Source organism: Hipposideros armiger, unplaced genomic scaffold (assembly GCF_001890085.2).
Source record: "Hipposideros armiger isolate ML-2016 unplaced genomic scaffold, ASM189008v1 scaffold_178, whole genome shotgun sequence".
In the NCBI taxonomy this organism is placed as follows: Eukaryota; Metazoa; Chordata; class Mammalia; order Chiroptera; family Hipposideridae; genus Hipposideros; species Hipposideros armiger.
Genome location: NW_017731528.1, coordinates 2,209,279 through 2,230,450, shown reverse-complemented (window position 1 = coordinate 2,230,450; position 21,172 = coordinate 2,209,279). Strand labels below are relative to the sequence as shown.

At 40.1% G+C, this 21,172-nt stretch overlaps 1 protein-coding gene across 10 annotated transcripts in view; it reads left to right on the top strand.

The window, feature by feature from the left end:
- Positions 1-21,172, top strand: part of FRY (FRY microtubule binding protein) — a 456,767-nt gene that overhangs the window by 255,069 nt on the left and 180,526 nt on the right. For all 10 annotated transcript variants that reach the window (XM_019652358.1, XM_019652349.1, XM_019652352.1 and 7 more), the window contains 2 exons: positions 6,581-6,634; positions 19,503-19,642. In XM_019652358.1, the coding sequence (XP_019507903.1) occupies positions 6,581-6,634; positions 19,503-19,642 (194 nt within the window). The remainder of the gene's footprint in view (positions 1-6,580; positions 6,635-19,502; positions 19,643-21,172) is intronic.

Here is a 21,172-nt window from a genome sequence, read left to right as displayed (position 1 = left end):
GGTTACACTGGGAAGCATCCAGGAAGCTAAAATTAAAGCTTTAATTAATGTTAGTGGGTGTGTGAGCTCCCCCAGGAAACACGGAGCTCGGTTTCAGTTCCTAAACATCATGAAACGTGACTCCCTTTTGAATCTTATCTAATCCCAGCAATAACTGTGTCAGGAATTTTAATAATCGTACAGAATGTCAATTATTGAATACTCTATGCCATTCATCACTCAGTTCTCTGAGGTAGATTGGTATTATTTACCCCTATTTTACCTAAAAGATGACTGAAGCTTAGCGAGACTAAGGAAAGTCCCTGTATGGTAAATAAGGGACCTAAGGATTAGCCTCAAACTGCTCAGGTTCCAGCCATCACCAAGCTGCTACATCCAGCCATTGTATTAATTAAAAGACATTAAAAGAGCACCTTAAGCAAGGATAGTGATATGTTTAACAAACTGAATAATCTCATGTGAATGCTCGTGGCATCGCTGGGTTGCGTGTTTATTGAAATATCTCTGAAAGCAGTACTTTTGTAATCCAGAGCTTTTTATGTTAGTGAAGTTCTACCTGCATGGGGGACACAACATTTTTTTTTAGGTCATTAAAACTTCAGAAGTAGAAAGTGGTTTATTAAATGAGCCCCTTGAATCCCACAAAGAAAACTCCTTTCATACCTAAGACTCTCTAGACTTGTCTAACTGCCCGCGTCCTGTTGTATATGGCCATATCTTCTCTTTCGATTACAGAGGAGTCCAGTGTGAGAACACTATAAAGTGAAAATATAGCTAGTATACACCAAAATTGTTTGAAAATTGAGGTGGACATCCATGGCTTTCCTCCCCGATTTTAGGTAGGTAGGGATACAAAGAGCTTTTAGAGTTTGTATTTTCTTAAGGGAGGGTGGCGCACTTGGAACTTCCCAAGGTGTGGAAAGCACAAACAGGGACCTTTTCTCTTTTCCTATGGAAATACTTGACACCCTGCAGGAGCCTTCATGACAGGAGACGGTGCCCCCTGTGTGGGTCAGGAGGGCAGTGCTCTTGGATTTGGGAGAAGCAGACACAGATGCAGAATTACTGGCTTCTCTCACAGCAGGCCAGATACTTGCCACCAAATCCTATCTGTAAATGGGAAGATATGCAGAGTGGGTCCCTTCTGCCACACCTTTAGGAAAAGATAAATGTCAGATAAGTGCTATTGACATATGTTAGGAAGTGGCTTTTACCATCTTGAAAAGGGAGACATTGTAAGATATTTTTTTTGTTAATGATGACAGAAGTGATGTATCATGTTCTTCTGTGTTTAGTTTTTGCTCTTTGGTTTTTAGTGGAGCATTTCAAACATCTACTAAAGTAGAGAGATGGCATAATGAACCCTGTGATGGTCTTCAACAATTGTCAACTCATGGCTAGTTTGTCACACAGTCCCTGAGACTCCCTACAATGTTATTGCAGCAAATACTAGAACCCATATCATTTCATCTCTTAGGATTTCAGCGTGTATCTCTAAAAGGTAAAGATCTTTTAAAAACAAAACTGCAATGCCATTACCATATCCCCAAAGATTAACAATAATTGCATAACATCATCAAGTATCTAATTAGTGTTCAAATTGCCAATGGTCTCATGAATGTCATACTTTTAAAAAATAAATTACTTGAATCAGGATCCAGGTAAGAGCCACACAATGCAATAGCCTTTAAAAAAAAATCAATAGGACCCCCCCCCTCCAACTCCCCCTTGCAGCTTATTTATTGAAGAAATATCTTTCTCTCAGTTTCCTTCAGGCTGGATTTTGCCAATTGTATCCCTGTGGCATAGTGTAATGTATTCCTCTAGCTCCTTCCTAACTCCTGTATTTCCTAAAAATTGGAAATTATGTCTAAAGCCTTGATCAGATTCAGGCTTGATTTTTTTGGTCAAGACTATTTCACAGCACATGCTTCCATCAGAAGAGACTGCTTATGGGGTGGCCAGTTAGCTCAGGTGGTTAGAGCACTGGCTCATACACCAAAGTTGCCGGTTCGATCCCCACATGGGCCACTGAGCTGCGCCCTCCACAGCTAGATTGAAACAACTACTTGACTTGGAGCTGATGGGTCCTGGAAAAACATACTGTTCCCCAATAAAATTTATAAAAAAAAAAAAGAAGAGACTGCTCGTTAGTTTGCTCTTTTGTGTGCCACAAGTAGCCATTGAGGTTCAGTGCCTAGTCTCCCGATGTTTCTGGTTTGCCCATCTCTTTTGTTATCTAGTAAGCTGGGGCTTTGGGACAAGGCTGGGTCACAGACCAAGGTCCCCCAGCTTTGGACCACTAAAAATTTTCAGAGATCCATCACCCCAAAGTCATGGTTTTTCAGAGTGATTTTTAAAAACAAACCTATCATTCAATTCAATTAATGAACCTTCAGTAAATAAATACCATTGTACCAAAACATAAAACAAAGACAAATTTTAAAAGTCTACAAAGCACGCCATTCTTATTGGACAAATGGGACCATTGTTGAGCCTCCCCTGTTCTTTCAACGCCCATTGTTTATTCAGTGTGAATTTCATTTTACTGTTGATTGAATGGTCTTTGAGATCCAGGATATCGGGACTGTGCAGACCTTAGATTCTTGCAGATCCTGGATTCCATGCAGCTACTCTCATCCAGGAGAAGCCGAAGGAGAACCACACATACCTTTGCAAGTCTCTTCTCTCGGGCATGAGCCTACCGGCCTCTGACCTGTGTTCAGATGGGTATCTCCTGAGCTCAGCAAGTTTGCCTCCCTGCTTTCCTCTCTTCTGCTCTCTCCTTCCTTCTCTCCTTTTTTTTTCCTCTTTACTTTGTAGCCCATGTGATATACTCTTACCCATGTCTACTCTTAACCCTCCTGACACTGATAAAAATCTGTGTTGATGCAAAGATAATCTTGGGAATGGAAAAATGTGAACTTGATTGTGCCTAAAGCTGTGTTCCTAAAGGCATAGGGATGTGGTCAGTCAGTTAACGAGCACTGATGATAAGTCCCAACTATGTGCTAGGAGTGTGGGGAGACAGACAAGTTACAACTCCATGGAAATGCTGACAAGAATAGATGCAAACCAAGTGCCATGTGACAAGTAACCGGTGACTCTGCCAGGGAAAACCGGGGACAGGCTTAATCAGAGAAGTGACATTTAAACAAAGTCTTCAAAGAATATGATTAAGACAGCATATTTGTGTAAAAATAGTTCAGGAAAACATAGTGTAAAGGTATGTTACGTTATTGAGACACAAAGCCAAGTTATTGGCTAACGAACTTGACTTGGGTATGGCAACAAGTTCCCACAATTAAGTTTGCCTGCTAAAGAAACTGAGACTTGCAATCTGTTGTTTCCTTCACATGTATGCAAGTATGTGTAAGCATACAATACCACGTTTATCAGCATTCCCAACCACCCCATTAGTGGTGGGGAAAAAATAACTTTGGGACATGGGAATGTCATGGTAGGACCCGGTCACCTTCCTTTCTCCATTGTGGCAGCATCTATCTTTCAGGTGGTAATGAATGAAGGACTGCTGGTTCCCAAGGTATGGACCTGAAAAGGTCTGCAGGTCCATGTATATGCCAAGCATTGTGTCTTGGCTGAGAAACTATGATCTCCCATAGAGATGTATTGCCATCTTTCTAAGTGTTGTTGCTATTCTAGCACAAAGCCATTTAAAAGTGTCATTGAAGTCATGGTTCTAGCTGTGTGTCATTATGTATGGCTTTAAATAACAAATACTAAAATGGAAGTGCTGCCTCATATGTTTGGGGGCGTGAGTGTAGGTTTTGTGATTGGGAATTCCTTGAAAATATTTGACATTCAAAGGGATCTTCATAAAAGAGACAGTAGTGATGGTTGAATAATAATGTAAATGTATTTGATGCCAATGAATTTTACACTTAAAAATGGTTAAAATGGGGACCGGCCGAGTGGCTCAGTTGGCTAAGAGTTGGCTTAAGAGTGTGAGCTCTGAGCAACAGGGCCACTGGTTCGATTCCCACATGGGCCAGTGAGGCTGTGCCTGAGCTGAGCTGTCGCTGAGCTGCCAACAGGTGGCAGGGTGGTTCAGCTGGTATAACAACAAGATTGCCTGTTCAATGGTGAACTATGCCCATCCACATCTAAGACTGAACTTGGCACCTTGAGCTGAGCTGCCACCCAGATGGCTCAGTGGATAGAGCGTGCGCTCTTAACAACAAGATTGCCAGGTTCACCTCCCACATTGGATGGTGGCTATGCCCACCTGCAACTAAGATTGAATACAGAACCTTGAGCTTAGAGGCCACGAGCTGCCAATGGGAAGCCAGATGGCGACTGGTGCCCTCCACAATGAAGACTGAAGAACAACAACTTGGCTGGTCCCCCTCCCCAATTCCCCAACACTGTTCCCCTCCCCCAATTCCCCAATAAAAATCTTTTTTAAAAAAATGGTTAAAATGGTAAATCTTACATTATGTATATTTTGCCACAATAAAAAATATATTAAAAAGTTTTTTTAACTTATAACAAAAGATACACACACACACACACACACACACACACAGATAAGACGATCTCATATTTGAAGAAACTGGATGTCATTGGCCTAGAGCTTTGATAATGTCACAAATGTTTGGCCATTACCAAGCAATGCTCTGCCCTGTAACTCCCAGTGCCAGGAGAAATGGGGGCTTGTGGTCCATGGGAGTGGCACTCAGCTCATCACTCATGACTGTGTGGTTGTACCACATGCCACACTGTGATGTGATTGTGGAAGGGAAAGTATTTGGAGTTTGCAGGCATATAATGGGTCCAGATGTGCTGATTGGAGAGGATGAGAAGAAGTACAACTGGGCTGAGATTTGAAGAACGAACAAGTATAGATGACACTCATAAGAGGCCACTGACCACTGTTACCATTTCAGACCCTTCCAGTGGTGGGAACACCGTGTTGGTCATTCCACCATACGTAGCATTTAATGCGTTCTTAGCCTTCCATTACTGATGGGTGATGGAGAAATAAAACATTCAGTAGAAATGCTTATACTGAGTTTGATCCAAGGATGTTTGTGGGATTTGGCACTGCCTGTTTCACATCTTTAATTTTCATATTTGTATTTTAATTGGTTTTACAAAGAACTTCAGATGACATTCTAATCTTCACAGAAAATGCTTTGCAATTTAATTGCCGAATTTGTCTTGTTGAACAATCAGCTGAATTTGTTGCTTGTCCTGTTCTCACTGATATTTTTGTATCCACTCTCCCACTAGTAGTATCTAGACAGTACACTTTAAAGATAAAAATGTTTATTAGCCCTTAAGAATGCAGTCGTCTCTTTATTTTAGATAAAAACACATTTCAAAGCTTTATATTTTGCAACTGAGACAGCAATGGATTCATATGGCTCTTAGTAAAGCTTAAGATACCGAGACTGAGCCTAAGGCGCAGCATCTCTTTAAGAACCAAGACTGTGGGGGGTGAGTGGGGCCTGCATCCACCTTTGCTATGTATCACCTTTTCAGGTGGAGAAGATTGGAGAAGTGAGGCATGAGCAGGTCTTTGTGATTTGTAAAATGTAAGTGAGTCTCTAGGACATCTACATTGGCTACAGTACAACGTTATTTTTTTAATTTATAACTTCTATGTCATGGCTTCAACTCCTAAATCAAATTTGGGTCAGTATTAACTTCCATACCAAAAACAAAAAAAGACACAGGTAAGAATAAATAGTTATAAAATACACTGCCAGAAGGTCAGGTAAGGCTTCCCAATGTAAACGACGGTATAATGACCAGGGAAGATTATGTCTGTAGGCCTTTGTCACCACCCAGATTATTTCTGCAGAGATTTGGATGAGGGGCAAGTCAAGAGACATGGCCCACATTTACTGGTTACCCCTGGGAAATGTGTGCTTGGTGGCTTGTCCTTCAACACCAGTCTAATAATGAGACCTTATTTTGTTTCTAAATCTAGGGACTTGGCATAGTATACTGCTTTCAATGTTTTGTTACCTGTCAAGTTCCAAGATCGGTCCTAAAATTTGTGAAATGAATTCCATAGTTTTCATTATGTGATTTCCATTGAATACACAGGACCACTTAGAGCAGCGGTTCTCAACCTTCCTAATGCCACGTGACCCCTTAATACAGTTCCTCATGTTGTGGTGACCCCCAACCATAAAATTATTTTTGTTGCTACTCTATAACTGTCATTTTGCTACTGTTATGAATCATAATGTAAATATCTTTTTGTTTTCTGATGGTCTTAGGCGACCCCTGTGAAAGGGTCATTCGACCCCCAGAGGGGTTGTGAACCACAGGTTGAGAACGCTGACTTAGAGCATCAGGGTTTTTTATGTTTTGATCAGAGATTAGATATATACTAAGATGAAGAGTAAAGCTCATGACAGTAAAGCTCCAATGTTATGCATTAATGTTAGAATAGTAAGGGAGAGTTTCTTACTCATTTGAAAACTGGTATCTCTTCACCCCATAAAGGAAGAAACTGATGAAAAACATTTTAACAATGATGACATTTCTTTTGTAACATTTAAGAGCCTCTAATCATTTTTCTTGTACTTATTCTTTTGCTTTCTAGGAAAAGCCACTGACGAAATCTCTACAGCGTGGAGAAGACCCCCAATTTGATCAAGTATGTGATATGTTGGTTTTTATTTATTTCAAAATGCACAAGAGAAGGGCTGGGATGCTCACTATTGTTGTGTTGATGAACTTACCCAAAGAGGATGGGAGGTGTAATCTTAGGAACCCATCCCGCAGCTTTTACGGCCATGGCTTCTTGGAGATGCTCAGTGCCTGTCTATCGATTTGAATCAGAAAGAACTGGAAAGTGCTGGAATCATATGAGTAGGCCCTCAGTTGATTGTTTCCTAATTCTTTGTATTCTAAAGTTACAGAAACTGAGAAAAGATAAAGGAAATTTTATTTAAAAACTTATGGAGATTTTTCTGAATAAACGATACAGCAGGTCCTCAAATGACATCATTTCATTCAATGTTGTTTCATTCTAACATTGATAAGATGCCATAGGAACTTAACTCTTTTTCATATCAGTTAGACTGTAGTAAAATTGGTTTTGTTATACGTTGTTTTGCTTAAAGTCATATGCCCCATAGAAGAGGCTAAGTGAGGTCTTAACTGTGTTATGTGATGATCAGACCTCTATACTAGAACTTAAGTTTTCATCCTATACTTTCTCTAATTTCTACTATTTGCCGACACAGCACTAGGTATTGGTGATACAAAATCTAGGAAGAATTCACAATCGAGAGAGAGAGAGAAAGAGAGACAGAGAGAGAGAGAGACAAGCCACCTGAGAAATAATTATAAAACAGTATCATAATTTAGATTCTAATCGAGAAAGTGATACATGAACAAAACAATATAAGACAAAATAAATACAAAGACAGTCCTTTGCAACAGATCAGGACTCGTAAAAGACACCCAAGTCTAAATGATATAGAATAAAAACCAGGATTCAGTAGATCCTGGTCCAGTAGGTTCCAGAAGGTTGAAGGTGTGTTGAAGAATGAGGGATACAGGATGTCAGAGGACGTGAGACGTGTTTGTGGTGTCTCCAAACCTGTGTAGTTACTGAGAAAGAGGACAGCGTGTTCTCCTCAGGTCCTTACTTGCTGCCAGCGGCAGAAACGGAACACGGCTGGATGCACCGTGGCCTCATCTCACACGGTAGGGGTTTATTATCTCATGGAGGACACTCAGAGAGCACACTTTCTGCGAGGCTTAAAAATTGCCTTTCATGTAGAGTCAAGAAGAAAATGCTCTAGCTGTTAACGTCCAGACTTGTTCCATCCAAAAATGGAAGGGCTGACTATAGAGATGAAAGCCTTCATGTTGTATTTTAGAAACTTCTGGTGTGCATAGCTGGTGTCCGGAGGCTGCTGTGGGTCAGGGTTTGCAGAGTTGCTGGCTCCGCTGGCTGCTTTCTGGAATGCTGCTGAAGTGGAGGGTGGGCTATCCCTCTGTGTAATGGAGCTGTCATCTCTAGTCATCATGTCCGCATAGTTGTCACCTGGTGGATACTTGGGTGGTCAGAGGCCCTGGAAGAATGTTTAGGGTCATTATTTTGGAACTGTGGCAAATTGTGGCTCTCTCTGTTCTTTTTATGAATGCAAATATTTAACATCTGTCTTCTATAATTTTTCACTCTATTTTATATTCCTTGTTTCTATACTATTTGGTTATCAATGCCCTTGCCTCAGAAAGTGATGTTATTTTTCTCCAGCTTAATGGACCTCTTTCTTGATTCTCTGGGAAAATAGTACTTCTAGATTTTAATACTGTAGATAGTAGTGATCCTAAATAATTTGGCTGAAACACGATTTCTCATTCTTCAGCACTCTATTTCTGCATTTCAGCATTGTGGAAAGAGATAGCTTTTAGAATTAGACAGACTGGGTTTAAATCCCCAATTTGCCACTTAATTAGCTGTAATACCTTTAACCTTGCTGCTCAAAATATTGCCAGGCAGACTTTCTGCCCTGCCCCGCCCTAGATGTGCTGAATCAGACTGTACAGCTTAACAAGATCCCCAGTGACCCACACACAGTAAAGCTTGGGAAGCACTGCTCTGCAACACATCTCTATGTATAAAATACACTTTAGGAGGGAACCAAGAGTGAGATGGTCACTGGTAACTTTCAAATAAGACACATGTGATTATCCCCTGATCATGAAATCAGAAATTTACACACAAACCGCAAGGGAAGCCAACCTACAAAGTCTATCTCATTTTGAAGAAATAACAAGACTCCCAGGCCAGACCGTAACTTAACTGAAGTTGGTCTACCTGTGGACTCAATGAAAAAAAGTCAGCGCCTGTCCACTGTTTTGACAGCAAACTATCAAAATGGTGGCGCCATTGGCAAGGCCACGGACACATCAAGTTCTCTGAGCCTTTTGATGTTAAATGCTCAAATTATGTAATTCCCCTTGTTCTGATTCCAAGCAGTAGGATGTTCCTCTGGATTGACACAGAGGTCTCTTCATGGGAAAAGGACATGCTGGTGATACCATCTTGTCTGGTATAGACGCCATGGCTGTAATCGTGGGGCAGTGGTAACAGCAGTTCACGTATTTTTAGTACGTACCAGAGGATAGGCACTGTGCTAAGTACATCCTCTGAACAGCATCCACTGGTCCGTGTTAGGGAATATTTATTAGTTTCTTTCTTTTAAATGTCACTGGTGTGAATGATAGGCTATAGGGAGCTGGCTTCTACACTTTCAGTGCGTCATTCTGGATGGCCCTGTTTCCTACTCCACTTCAAGCCCATGGTCCTTTTTTCTCTTGTTAGAAATAGAAGCAAATTTTTAAAAATCATGTAAGACTTTATAATGTACCAAGCCCCTTCTCACGCATTATCTCACATGACATCACACAGTCCTTCTAAGAACCCCAAGAGGAAGGTGTCAGCAGCAGCAGCAGCACCTCTGCATTTCATTCAATGGGAATGAGTTACAAAGGGGCTGCCCAGGATTCCATGACCAAAACCTGAGGGAGCCCAGACTGGAGGCCTTGTGTCCTGACTGTGAAGCCTGTGTGTTTCACTCTGCACCATGCTTAGATTCTTAACAACACTAAGTTGATGAGAATTCAGAGAAGAGTTCTCAACAGGAGAAGGATCGAAGGTCCTGCATCAGTTAAATTAAGTTTGGTGGCAAGTGACACACAATAGCAGTGGCTTGAATAAGATAATTTATTTCTCATATTCAAGAAGCATAAAGAAAATCAGTCCAGTATCTGAAGTATTTTGTTTTTCGGTGTATGACGTACATTCCCAAGGTCATCTCATGATCCATTTGGGTTTCTGGAGTGCAGCCATTCCATCTGTATTCTGGGCAACAGGAAAGACAAATGGAAAAAGAATTATAGGAAAAACCCAAATAAACAAAAGCCAGAACATCCGACATTGCGTACACCATATCTCCTTATATCCAGGTCTTAATCACATAGCCACATATAGTGTAAGAAAGATCAGGAAATTTTACTTTGGGCAACCAAGTGTCCCCCTAAAAGAAGGTGTTTTATAACTAAGGAAGAGGAGGGGAAGAGTAGGTGTTGGGTATTACCTGTCTCTACTTGATATAATATAATATATAGTCTGTTTTTGCCAAAATGCCCAGTAGAGTACTCTCTTCAGCTCTGCAGCTCTTCTTTTTTCCACTGTGAAATTCTCCTAGAATTTGTCTATTTTCCAGTTTGAATTTATACACACACACACACACACACACACACACACACACACACACACACACAGCTCTGTTGGGAAAGAGGGACGCAGGGCTGTGGTCCCTGTGTTCCAGGAGCGTCAGATCCAGAGAAGGATGGCAAGGTAGTACACAGACAGCTCTGACGTGGGTACTTATGTGTGAGCAGTGCCATGTGGGTGGTGCAGACCGTAAATATTATGAGACTTCAGGGGATAGAAGACTTCAGGGCCAGGTGACTAGAAAAAGCTTTCTAGAACAGGACATAGTTTATCAGGAGCAAAAGGATTTCGGTGAGGATGATAGGAAATTTCAGAAGAAAGAAACATTTTGTGTAACAGCCCTGAACAGAGAAAGGACATTCTCAGTCATCTTTGGGGACTGATGAATGGATCAATTTAGTTGGGGCAGGAGGTGTGTATGTTACAGGATAGCGTCCTGCCACTCATAGAAAGAGGTAACATCGTGGGTCTCATAGACATAAAATGAACACATGTTAAAGATTTTATTTAACTCATTATTACAGAGGGACATTGGAGCCAGTTAAGAAGAGAATCCAAAAAAAAGACACATTTAGAAGTCAGGAACTTTGCAATGAATGTGTAGCCAGAGGCAAAATGGCTTCTGGGAGAAGAAAGTCAGTCGAACCTTCACTGGGCTGAGTTTTTCCTGTCTATAGACCAGAATTATTTTGCATTGCTATCAGTTGTCCACCACACACTCAGTTTTAAAATAACTCAGCGGTATTAAAAGGTGCAGGGCCCCCTAGACTCAGAATCAGATAACCCCTAGAGAGGTGTGCACCAACAACATAGTTTTCTACTAAAACACAAAATTTTCCTCCAGTCTGGGAGCCTCCGGGAAGAGATAGATAGGGAGGGTCAGACTGTGGGAGACTTCAATGCCAGTGGGAGGGGCCTTATCCCATACATGTCAGTGGTCACAATGGGAACATGATGTCACCTCATGGAATCAGTGGTCATGAACAGAGAGATCCTTGAAGCTTGAAGGCGTTTGGGTGTTTGGACATTCAGAGAGATTTGAGGCCAGAAGGCCCAGAACTAAAATGGAAACAGTGGGACTTAGAGGAAAGAATGATTATAAGCAAAATTATATGAGGAGAATCAGTATTGATTGCAAAGAGAAACAAAAGGAACTGTAGTTTTCAACCCTGATTTGGAGCCAATTCCATTCAATTCAATGAACATGGAGGGCCTGACGCATCCTAGAGCCTGTGTGCAGTGCTGGGGTTATGAAAACAGTAAGACAGGGTCCCGCCCTCGAAGAATTCTCAATCCCAGAAGGGAGGCAGACACCTAAACAAATAATACTCCCGAGTCAATGCTGTACTACAGGAACGTGCTGCCTAGGCTCTCAGCCAGGGGAGCCATTAATGACGCCAGGAAGGTGTGGGCAGGTGTGTCACAAGATGTGATCAAGGGGCAGTGATGTTTTAAAGATCTGTAATCCAGATGAACAGGATCGGCTGAGTCATGCCAGACAGGAGGAGCTGTGGGGACAAAGACGCTGATGGTGAGAAGAACAGAGAGCTGGGGAGGAGCCCGGGGTGAAGCTGGAATGGTGGACAGGAGCCCATTGCTCCAATGGCCACAGGCCACACTGGGGAGTCTGGACTATTTTGTATGGATACAGAGCTCTTCAGGCAGAGGGAGGCTGTGCTTGGGGACAGGTTACAAATGAGTTTTCTATATCTTGGATTTTCAGTGAGGGTAGAATGTCAGAAGTGAATGGGGCTCATTCACTTACATGGCCACTCAACCAACACTGAAAAATTCAAAAGAGAGTAGAGAAATGGGTGAAGAATTTCATGGGGAAACATAGCTTAGGATCATTAAGTGAGACCCACCAAAGAATGCCCAGAAAGACCATAGCCAAAAAAGTGAGAAAAGCCAAAGAAGACAGCTTTCTGGGGTAGGGATGGCCCATGATGGCAGCCTGTGCGGGGACCCTCATGGGAGAACGAGAGGTCAGCAGTCAGGAGCTCATTGGAAGGTGGCTTTGAGAAAGGCTTGTGCTGCAGTGCTTTTTATTGGCATATGGACTGCACTTCCATAGTTGATATATTAATGTTAAATAGTTTAGGAGACTGACTTTAACAGCTGTCACGGTGGCTGATTACATGACAAAGCAGTGTACCTAAACACACTCATGGGACCAGTTTCCCAGCTGTGACCCATGGGGAGCATCCTAAGAAAGAAGGGCATTCTGAGCTTACCATGGTCACGTCAAGTGACTTTCTTCTGTTATCTGAGTTTACAGATGTCCTTTTGAAGTATCAAAGCCAAGGCATTTTGTTTTGGGTTCTCCAATGAAACAACAGCTAACCTGTGATGAGTGTAGACCTGGGGAGATGGTGACTAAATTCAGTTCAAATATCAAGTTAACCCATTTTCAGAAGTGAAAAACAACACTTCACAATAAACCTCACCAGAGGGAGTACGGAGCCATCACCTGGTGAAGGATGTACTAATGACAGTCACTAGGTACATTTACACACAGAGATGACAATTCTGGCTGTTGAATAAAGTAATAACTGAATCTTTATTATGTCACATACCTTCCAGCTCCATATGCTTTCCTGTTGATTTTCTCTGCCCTTGGCTTTTAGACCTTGGCTCATATCTAATGATGACATAAACATGCAATAAGTGAAATGATACAAACAATTGTTTTTCTATTTGAAGTATTATTGCTCTGACTTTGTTTTTTTAAAACAATCTCATACAATAAGTGGAAGTCATTTCCTCTTTGCGTGAAGAAGTATAATTACTCCCCAAATCAGCTTGTGCCAGAAAAGCCAGAATTAGGGTTCAGATCCTTATGTACACAGGTGACTTGTCCTACTGTGTGTTGGCATTGTGTCAGTAACCATGTGGGAGACAAAGGAAGTACAGAGGTGACTAAGGCTAGCAGCATCACAGAACCTTAAGGAGGAAAGCATTTCAAAGAGAACCTGATAAATAGTGTCCTTTGCTTGGGAGACTTTTGGGAAAATGACTGCCCAGAAGCCATTGCTTGGCCATTGGGTGTGTTCTTTCTCATCATTCCCATAGAGGTGTCAGCAGTGTGGCAAGAACAGAAGTCAGGTTTCAGGGATAAGAAGCGAGGCAGGAAGAGGAAGCTGATCAAGAAGTTGGCAGGAATGACAAGTCACTGCTTAGAGAAGGAGGAGCAGCAGAGTCAAATGAGGGGGCTGTGTGCGTTTGACAGATCCCTCTTATGCTGAGTGAAATAAAGGTGCTTAATGCTGTGCCTTTCTTTAAGGAGTGTGCCCATTTTTCTCGTACATTTGGACCCCACACCCTTTTCATGATGGTTGAGGTTCCTGAGTCTGACGTTTAGAAGAGTTGGACCTATGGTTTTATTCAACTGATTCTGGTTCCAGAATAGTTACTATCTCAGTGTCCTCCCTATTTGCTTTGGGGTGAGCTTTGCCTGCATCAAGTGTTCACAACTTTCTCCTACAGAGCTAACATAGGACAGGCATTGCTCAATGATCTCTAAAGTAAGCATTTCTAATGTACTGTGTTTACTTCTGCTGGAACCAGAAAAGCATGGGAACACAAACTAAACTACCAGAGTTCTAATGGAGGCCCTGATAGTTTGTGCTTGGATAAGAGATTGGTGGGTCTTTTTAATTCTTTTTTAATATACCTAAAAACAACAATTATCAGCTCTGATAAATAAAATTCTGTCATCAACTTCTGTGATCTGTTGTGTCATTAACTTAGCCTATGATCTCATCAAAGTCCATTTTTTTTTTGGTTATGTCTGTGCTTTAGTTTCACTATTTGGAAATGAAAGAAAGAAAAAAAACCAGACATTTTTGAAGGTCTGTTATGTGCCCACACCCACACTTTATAGTATCTAATTAATCTTCATAAAAACTCAGTACAGCAAGTATTCTTAGGTCCCATTTTAAAGCTGCAAACACAGAACTTTTGAGAAATGGCAAAATGTCCAAGCTCATACAGCCAATAAAGGGCAGATACAGTGTCCTTCCCGACACGCTCATGAAATCATAAAAATGTGGCTTGTGAAGGAGCAGTCATCACATCTTAGAATAACGCTTTAAGTTGCAACCATCCACAATTCAGTGTGACGTATTCTTTACGAGTATTATCTCTATAAATGCCAGATAAATGACTTAAACATTCTAAATAACTTCTAGAGGTTTTCTTCTAGATGTTATATATTTATGTACTTGTATGGCACCTTAGTTTCTTAATATGTTAAATATGCCATCTATAAAGAGGAATCACATGGCAACATAAATCCATACATCTCGTAGAATAGAGCTGTTAAAATTTAACAAACAGACAGGCAGATATTTCTCCAGCAAAGTGGCCTTATTTGGGAACAACAAAGAAATGCAGTTTGGAACATGTGGTCTAAAGGTGAACAGCGCACAAGTCCAGAGAAACACAGGTGAGGAACACTGTTTTATGGACTTGGAGGGGCTGTTGTAAACAAAGATTCCATTGGAGGAAACTGAAAGTTTGAAGTGTAGTGGCTTCTCTTTGACTGAGTTCTGACGGTCTCCCATTGGCTGAGCTACTACCAGGTAAGGAGGATCTTTTCTTCCTCCTGCTGAGGTAGTGAAGTAGTTAGTGTTGCTTCCTATGGGAGATGGGACGTGTCATTTCTTCCTGTTGGGGTCAGTAGTGTGCGTTGACTGACGCGTGCCTGAGAGTTCACTCTATAGCCTCCAACTATTTTAAATGATGTTTCTGTTTATTAATTTTCACAAAACTAGAATAATTTTTTTACCATCTTGGATAGTAACAATTTTCCTGGAAAGACAGCAGATGAAATTCTAGTGTTTCAACATTGATCTTAGTGTTACAATTCCATGAAAATCTATTTAAAATGTATACATCAAAAAATATGAGCAATTCAGAGTGAAAATAAATTAACTGGATTGGATTTATATTAGTACTATTCAGTGTTTCTTAAATTATTCTCTAGTGGAACAGTGTATTCCATAAAATGGACCAAGATGTTAAAATCAAATAATGGAGATCTTAATTTTCAGAAAAAATGTATTTAGTGTATAGATTTTTATAATTTTAAGTTTTTGTAATACATTATTCTTAAGCCATTGGTATCTGTCATCACTCATCAAATGCTGTAATCTAGCAATGGTATATGTTATTAAGTAAAAAAAATATTTTTTTTATTACTTTAATAGATGAGTATTTTGTGCTATTACACAGAGAGTACCCCGACCCCTCAAGTGGTTGGCCACCTGAACTAGTATGAAAAATCAAACCATCAATGAAGTTACTTCAAAATTATTCATTAAATGCACCACACAGGACAAGTCAGCCTTGTTACTATAAAATATGGAATGACTCCGCTGAATAATTGTTCAAATATTTATGTACGAAGCTTCCTTCTTTGCATTCAGCAAGTATAATAAAATGCTTATGAAAAATTAATGTCTTAGCAACGGCATAATGGACAGTCTCTTTTAGCCTATTTATACATAAAATGCCAAAATAAACATTAAGAAAACATTTGCAAAGTACATTTCATATTCCCCTCTATCCCCCCAAAAGAAAACATCAGTATGAAATAGTTCTGTGATTCTGTGCACTTGATCTCCTCAAGCTGCATTGCACCTAGCTCATCTACGATGGAAGAATATGATCATTTAAATACAACAAGAGCATCTTTGTAGATGGGCCTGCCCCCTTTCAACAGCAGTACAGAGCTGGAATTCATCTCACCATTGGCTCTGCTGCCCGTAAATGCAGGAGCTGAGCCACCAAGAAGCCAGCAGGCTTTCCTCCCTTCCTGAGCTCTGAGGACCAGGCCTTTGCCAATTCCACCCTTCCTTCCTGAAAGCCTGGGCTCAAAAGGACAGTAATAGAGAAATGGAAAGCGCGCGCGCGCACACACACACACACACACACACACACACACACACACACACACGCCCATACACAACCATGCTGACCTTTTCACCTTCTAAGATGGCCTTAGTTGTATTTGCCATGGAAAGTATGCCCAGTAGATAGAATACCAAGAATGGCTTCAGGAGGACTTTTTAATGGGTTGAAAAATTATCTAGCTGAGGTCTGAAGTACACTGTTGACGTTTTCTGTAGAAAATGTGGGTCCCTCCTAAGTGCGGTAACAAGATGCTGTGTGCTGTCCCCAGAGCCAGCTAAGAGTCAAGCAGAGGTTTGTATTGCCTTTGCGGGTCTGTAGTACACCATGGAGCTTGTAAATAGTCCACATGAGTATTTTTTAAATACATTTTTTTTATTTTAGATTGGTTTTGGATTTACAGAAAAGTTGCAAAGATTGTACAGACAGTTTTCATATACCCTGTTCCCAGTTTCCCGTTAACCCGTCACATTAGCATGGTGCCTTTATCACAGCCAAGAAACCAGCATCAGTGCATTATTATTAACTCAACTCTATACTTTGTATTTACTTGTATTTCCTTTGTTTTGCCCTAATATGTCTTTTCCCGGATACCATCGAAGATACCACATTACACTTAGCCATCATGACTTCTTAAGTTTTCCCCAGACTTAAAAAAGTATTTTTAAGTTATGAAAATATAATAGTAGGTGCTTCTAGATTTTCTTACATATGCAATAATTAAGACAGAATTAACCTATGGTCGGGGACTCTGAATTCTGATCCCTTTTTTTCCCTGTGGGAGGAAACCCCTTCATTCCCCAACTCAAAATATTTGAAGTGGGGTGACTTCCTTGTGCTGAGGGAATTTTAGAGAACTAGTAAATTACCCCCTTGACACACCATAGTTTGCTTTCCTCCAAAATTTACTGTGTTATGTTCATGGAAACAATAGGAGAATATGTTGTGTCTGTGGATATTGTAGTGGGGGTGGAGGGCGCTGTTTTTTAATAGTTTTTTTTTAATTAAAAAAGCTAATTGTGACTATGTTCTCATGGCTTGCTGAATGCAATAATTGATTTGTATTTAAATTAATCCCTAACTAAAGAGAAAGTACAATTTTATGTATATTCATGTAATCATTATTATAAGAGAACTTGAAATAAGGCTATCAAGATAGAGAATCTGAGGAAGAAAACAATAAGTGTTTTGCTCAATCTTAGCACCTCTTCTAAAGGTGACAGTGGAAAATCCTATTGACACAAAGCACTTCCACTCCCATTGCTCTAGGTTTCCATCTAAGGATTTCATCTCTTCTGCCGCCTCCCCAGCCCAGGCCATGGTCACTGCATGCCGGGAACTGTTGCAGTCACCTCACTCAATTCAAGCGCATGTGGATACACTCCTAACCACCTTTATTAGCAAACCCCTGTGGTCCAGCCTACAAATCACTGCTGGATTAAAGCTCCCCAAACACTGTTTTTATGAACAGATTTCCCCATGCAAAAATATGTAGTGTAGAGGCCTCCCATTTTCTAGAGAAGAAAATTGACATTTTTAGAACTGGCACTGAATACCTTCTATGATTTAGTCCCAATTTAAAATTTTCAACATTATTTCCCTCCACTTCTGTGTGCCAGTCCCTACGCCAGCCTGATGTTTCTCCCTTCAGTCCACTCAGCCTTCATTAAGCTCACCATTCTAATCATTGTTAACAATTATGTTGTACCTTTATTACCATAAGCTTTCTTGCTTTGTGTCTCTTCTTAGTTTCTTTCTTGACTTTCATCTCAATTGTCTCCCCTTCCTAAGAGACACCCAGGTAAGATCCTTCCTTCATTTACTTTAAATACCCCCTGCCCTCTCCCTGTAGCGACGTGTCTCTCCTAAGAACCCCTGGTTTCAGGATGCACTCAAGATCTTGGCATACCTCCTCCCAGTCTTGTTTTCTGTATATGTATTCTGTCACAGTCTCTGTGCCATATTGGGATCCTACCAATTCGATGATTTTTCATTCTTTTTTCAGTTAATATATCATGAATGCTTTCATGTCAATAAACATTTTTGAAATGGGATTTTTAATGGTTTCATAGATTATCTACATCAAATTCCACATTATATTAAGGCATTTATATACAGCTGGACATTTAGGTGGTCTTTTTTTTGGCTCTAGTAAGTAATGCTGCCTGAACATTCTTGCTCATCTTTAATTATGTACTTGAGATACATTGAGGATGATTTTATTAGGTTTGGGGTATGTATTTCCAAATTGTCCTCCAGATAACGTTTTGGCAGTTTTTTCTTCTATCAGCAATGTATGAACAGGTCCAGTTTTATCTACTGTCTCATCAGCATGGGGTGTTACAATTTGCTAATACTGTTTGTTAATTGACTCATTAAAGCCTAACACATTGTAGTTTCACATATTCTGGTTCCAAGGCCTATATCAGACATGTGTTTTGCAAATATTTGCTCTCAGACCATGGCCTGTCTTTTCATTACTTTTTAAACAATATCTCTCTAAAAGCAGGAGCTTTTAATTTTGATGACTTCCATCCAGTAGATCAGGTTCTCATAAACTTCGCTTTTGGTGTCATACCTAAGAAATCCTTGCCTAAGGATTGTCCCCTATGTTTTCTTTCTGAAGTTTCATAGCTTTAGGTTTTATACTTAGATCAATGATCCATTTTGAGTTGATTTTTGCATATGAAATGAGATACAGATTGAGGTTCATGTTTTTGGTGTAATAATTAGTGAAAGATCAGGAATCTTTCCAGATACCGAAGACATGTTTGTTGTTTAAAGAAGAGGAGAGAGCTTTGCCTTTCATGTAATATGGGTAAATTATTGCCGCTTATTCATATCTGGAGTCTAATGTGGGGCATACCTTAGATTAGTGGATAAATGATTATTGACAGAAAACCGTACATTATATTACCACTTAGGTTATTTGTTTGGGGGATAGGTTTGCTTATTTCACCTAAACAATTAATGTAATTGCATTAATTAATACATTTATTTATACAACAAGCACTTTTGAGGACCTAAGTACACAGCACTGTGACTCTTGGATGGTGTTGGAAATTAATTTCTTTGCAGTCCATGAATAACCTGTTAACAATTAACATCTTAATTCTAGAATGAAGGGAGTCAAAGTAATTAACTTTCTTGAACCACAAAATAATTGTGTGAGGAACATCTGCCAGCCTTAAGACAGATGGGCTCTTGGGAATGTACTAATAGTGATGATTAAAGGTAGGACTGTGATAAATAAGAAAACATTGTGAGTATAGCTTGGAGATATTTGTGAAATAAAAAGTTTCTCAGTAATTGGCAGTGCCACCAAAGCCTTTTAATCGCCTGTTTTGCTCTGTAGGTCATCAGCTCCATGAGCTCCCTCTCTGAGTACTGCCTCCCTTCCATCCTGCGCACATTATTTGACTGGTACAAAAGGCAAAATGGCATTGAGGACGAGTCACATGAATACAGACCAAGAACAAGCAATAAATCCAAAAGGTACCTCTCTTTTGGGTAATGATTCTGAGGATGATTGTCCCTCCCTCCCTTCCTCCCTCCTCCCTTTCCTCCCTTTTTCTTTCTTTCTTTCTTTCTTTCTTTCTTTCTTTCTTTCTTTCTTTCTTTCCTTCTTTCTTTCTTTCTTTCACTCTCTCCTTTTTCTTTCTCTCTCTCTTCTTTTCTTTGTTAAGAAACATAAAACCGGAGTTAAGAGGCACCTGTGCCTTCCTGCCTCTTCACACAGATACCCAGCAGGCACTGCAGGGCCCCTTGTTCGGTAGGTGACACATTAGGACTACTAGTCCCTGCTAGCTGTCAAGGTGGAGAAGTCCCACAGGGCCTTATTTCAGCATTGGTTTGGGCAGGGTGTACAGGGCCCAGGTGACCCTATTGCCTGCTGCTTTTCTGTGCCCTCACCTCCCATGGACTGAGGAGCAGAGGGGCTGCCTCCCTGCATGATGCTGTGTAGGTATCTTAGTCCTTGTCAGTAACCTTGGGTACCCTGTGTCACAGGACAGATGCTGGAGAGGACGTTAGAGTTCTACAGCTGCACTATGAACTGTTGTCACTTTGAAAAACTCACCACCTCTCTGTACCTCAGTCTCTTTGTCAGCAAAATAGGAGGTCAAATTACACCATCTCTAACTTCCCTCCCAGCGGACACTTCTGTTTATTTGTTGTGTGGTCCCCTTCTCTTGTGGATTTGAACAGTGGGACTTGCTGCTACATGAGCACCTTGGCAGCCATGAAACTAAAGATTGTCGCACTGTCCAATGAATATGTGTCCCACTAAATTTTAGTCAAATACATGTCATTTCTTATGTTTGAAATCAATCTACTACAGCCATGTAATAAAAATTAAAAAGTTTAATACATTTACCATTTTTTAAAAAAGAAAAGGTTATTTTAAAAGCAGATTTCTCCACTAGTTGATTATGTATTTTTTATGCTTTTAAAGACAGTAAACTTAAATTAATCACTCAGAATCAAATATTAACCACTTCTTGTAAGTGATTTATCCCTCTCATTTTTCTTGACACCCCTAATACTTTAAAAATATATAGAGACTTTTCTTGAAATTGAAGACCTGTAATTTTATCAAATTACATTTCATCTGAACTTGTTATTTCATTTTATAATATGCTGTGTTTATGGAAGAGTAATTCATTTATCATTCTGTTTGTGGAAAAAATTAACTTTATCATATTAAATACTTTTTAAGTTCAAGAAGGAATTTTTTATTAGGGTATAATTCACATACAGTAAAATTCACCCTTTTAAAGTGTGTAATTCTGTGTTTTTTATGTATTCACAAGGTTGTGCAACCATCACCACTAATTCCAGAACACTTTTCATTACACCAGAAGGAAACCCACACCAATTATCCTCTTAAATAATTCTTTAATGTATCAAATTTTAACAGTAGAATTTCAATTCTCTGAAAATGGTTCAGACTATGTGATTAATAAATTAACAGGATCATTTTATTTTTTTATATTACATATTAGCTTATGAACAGATATTATTAAA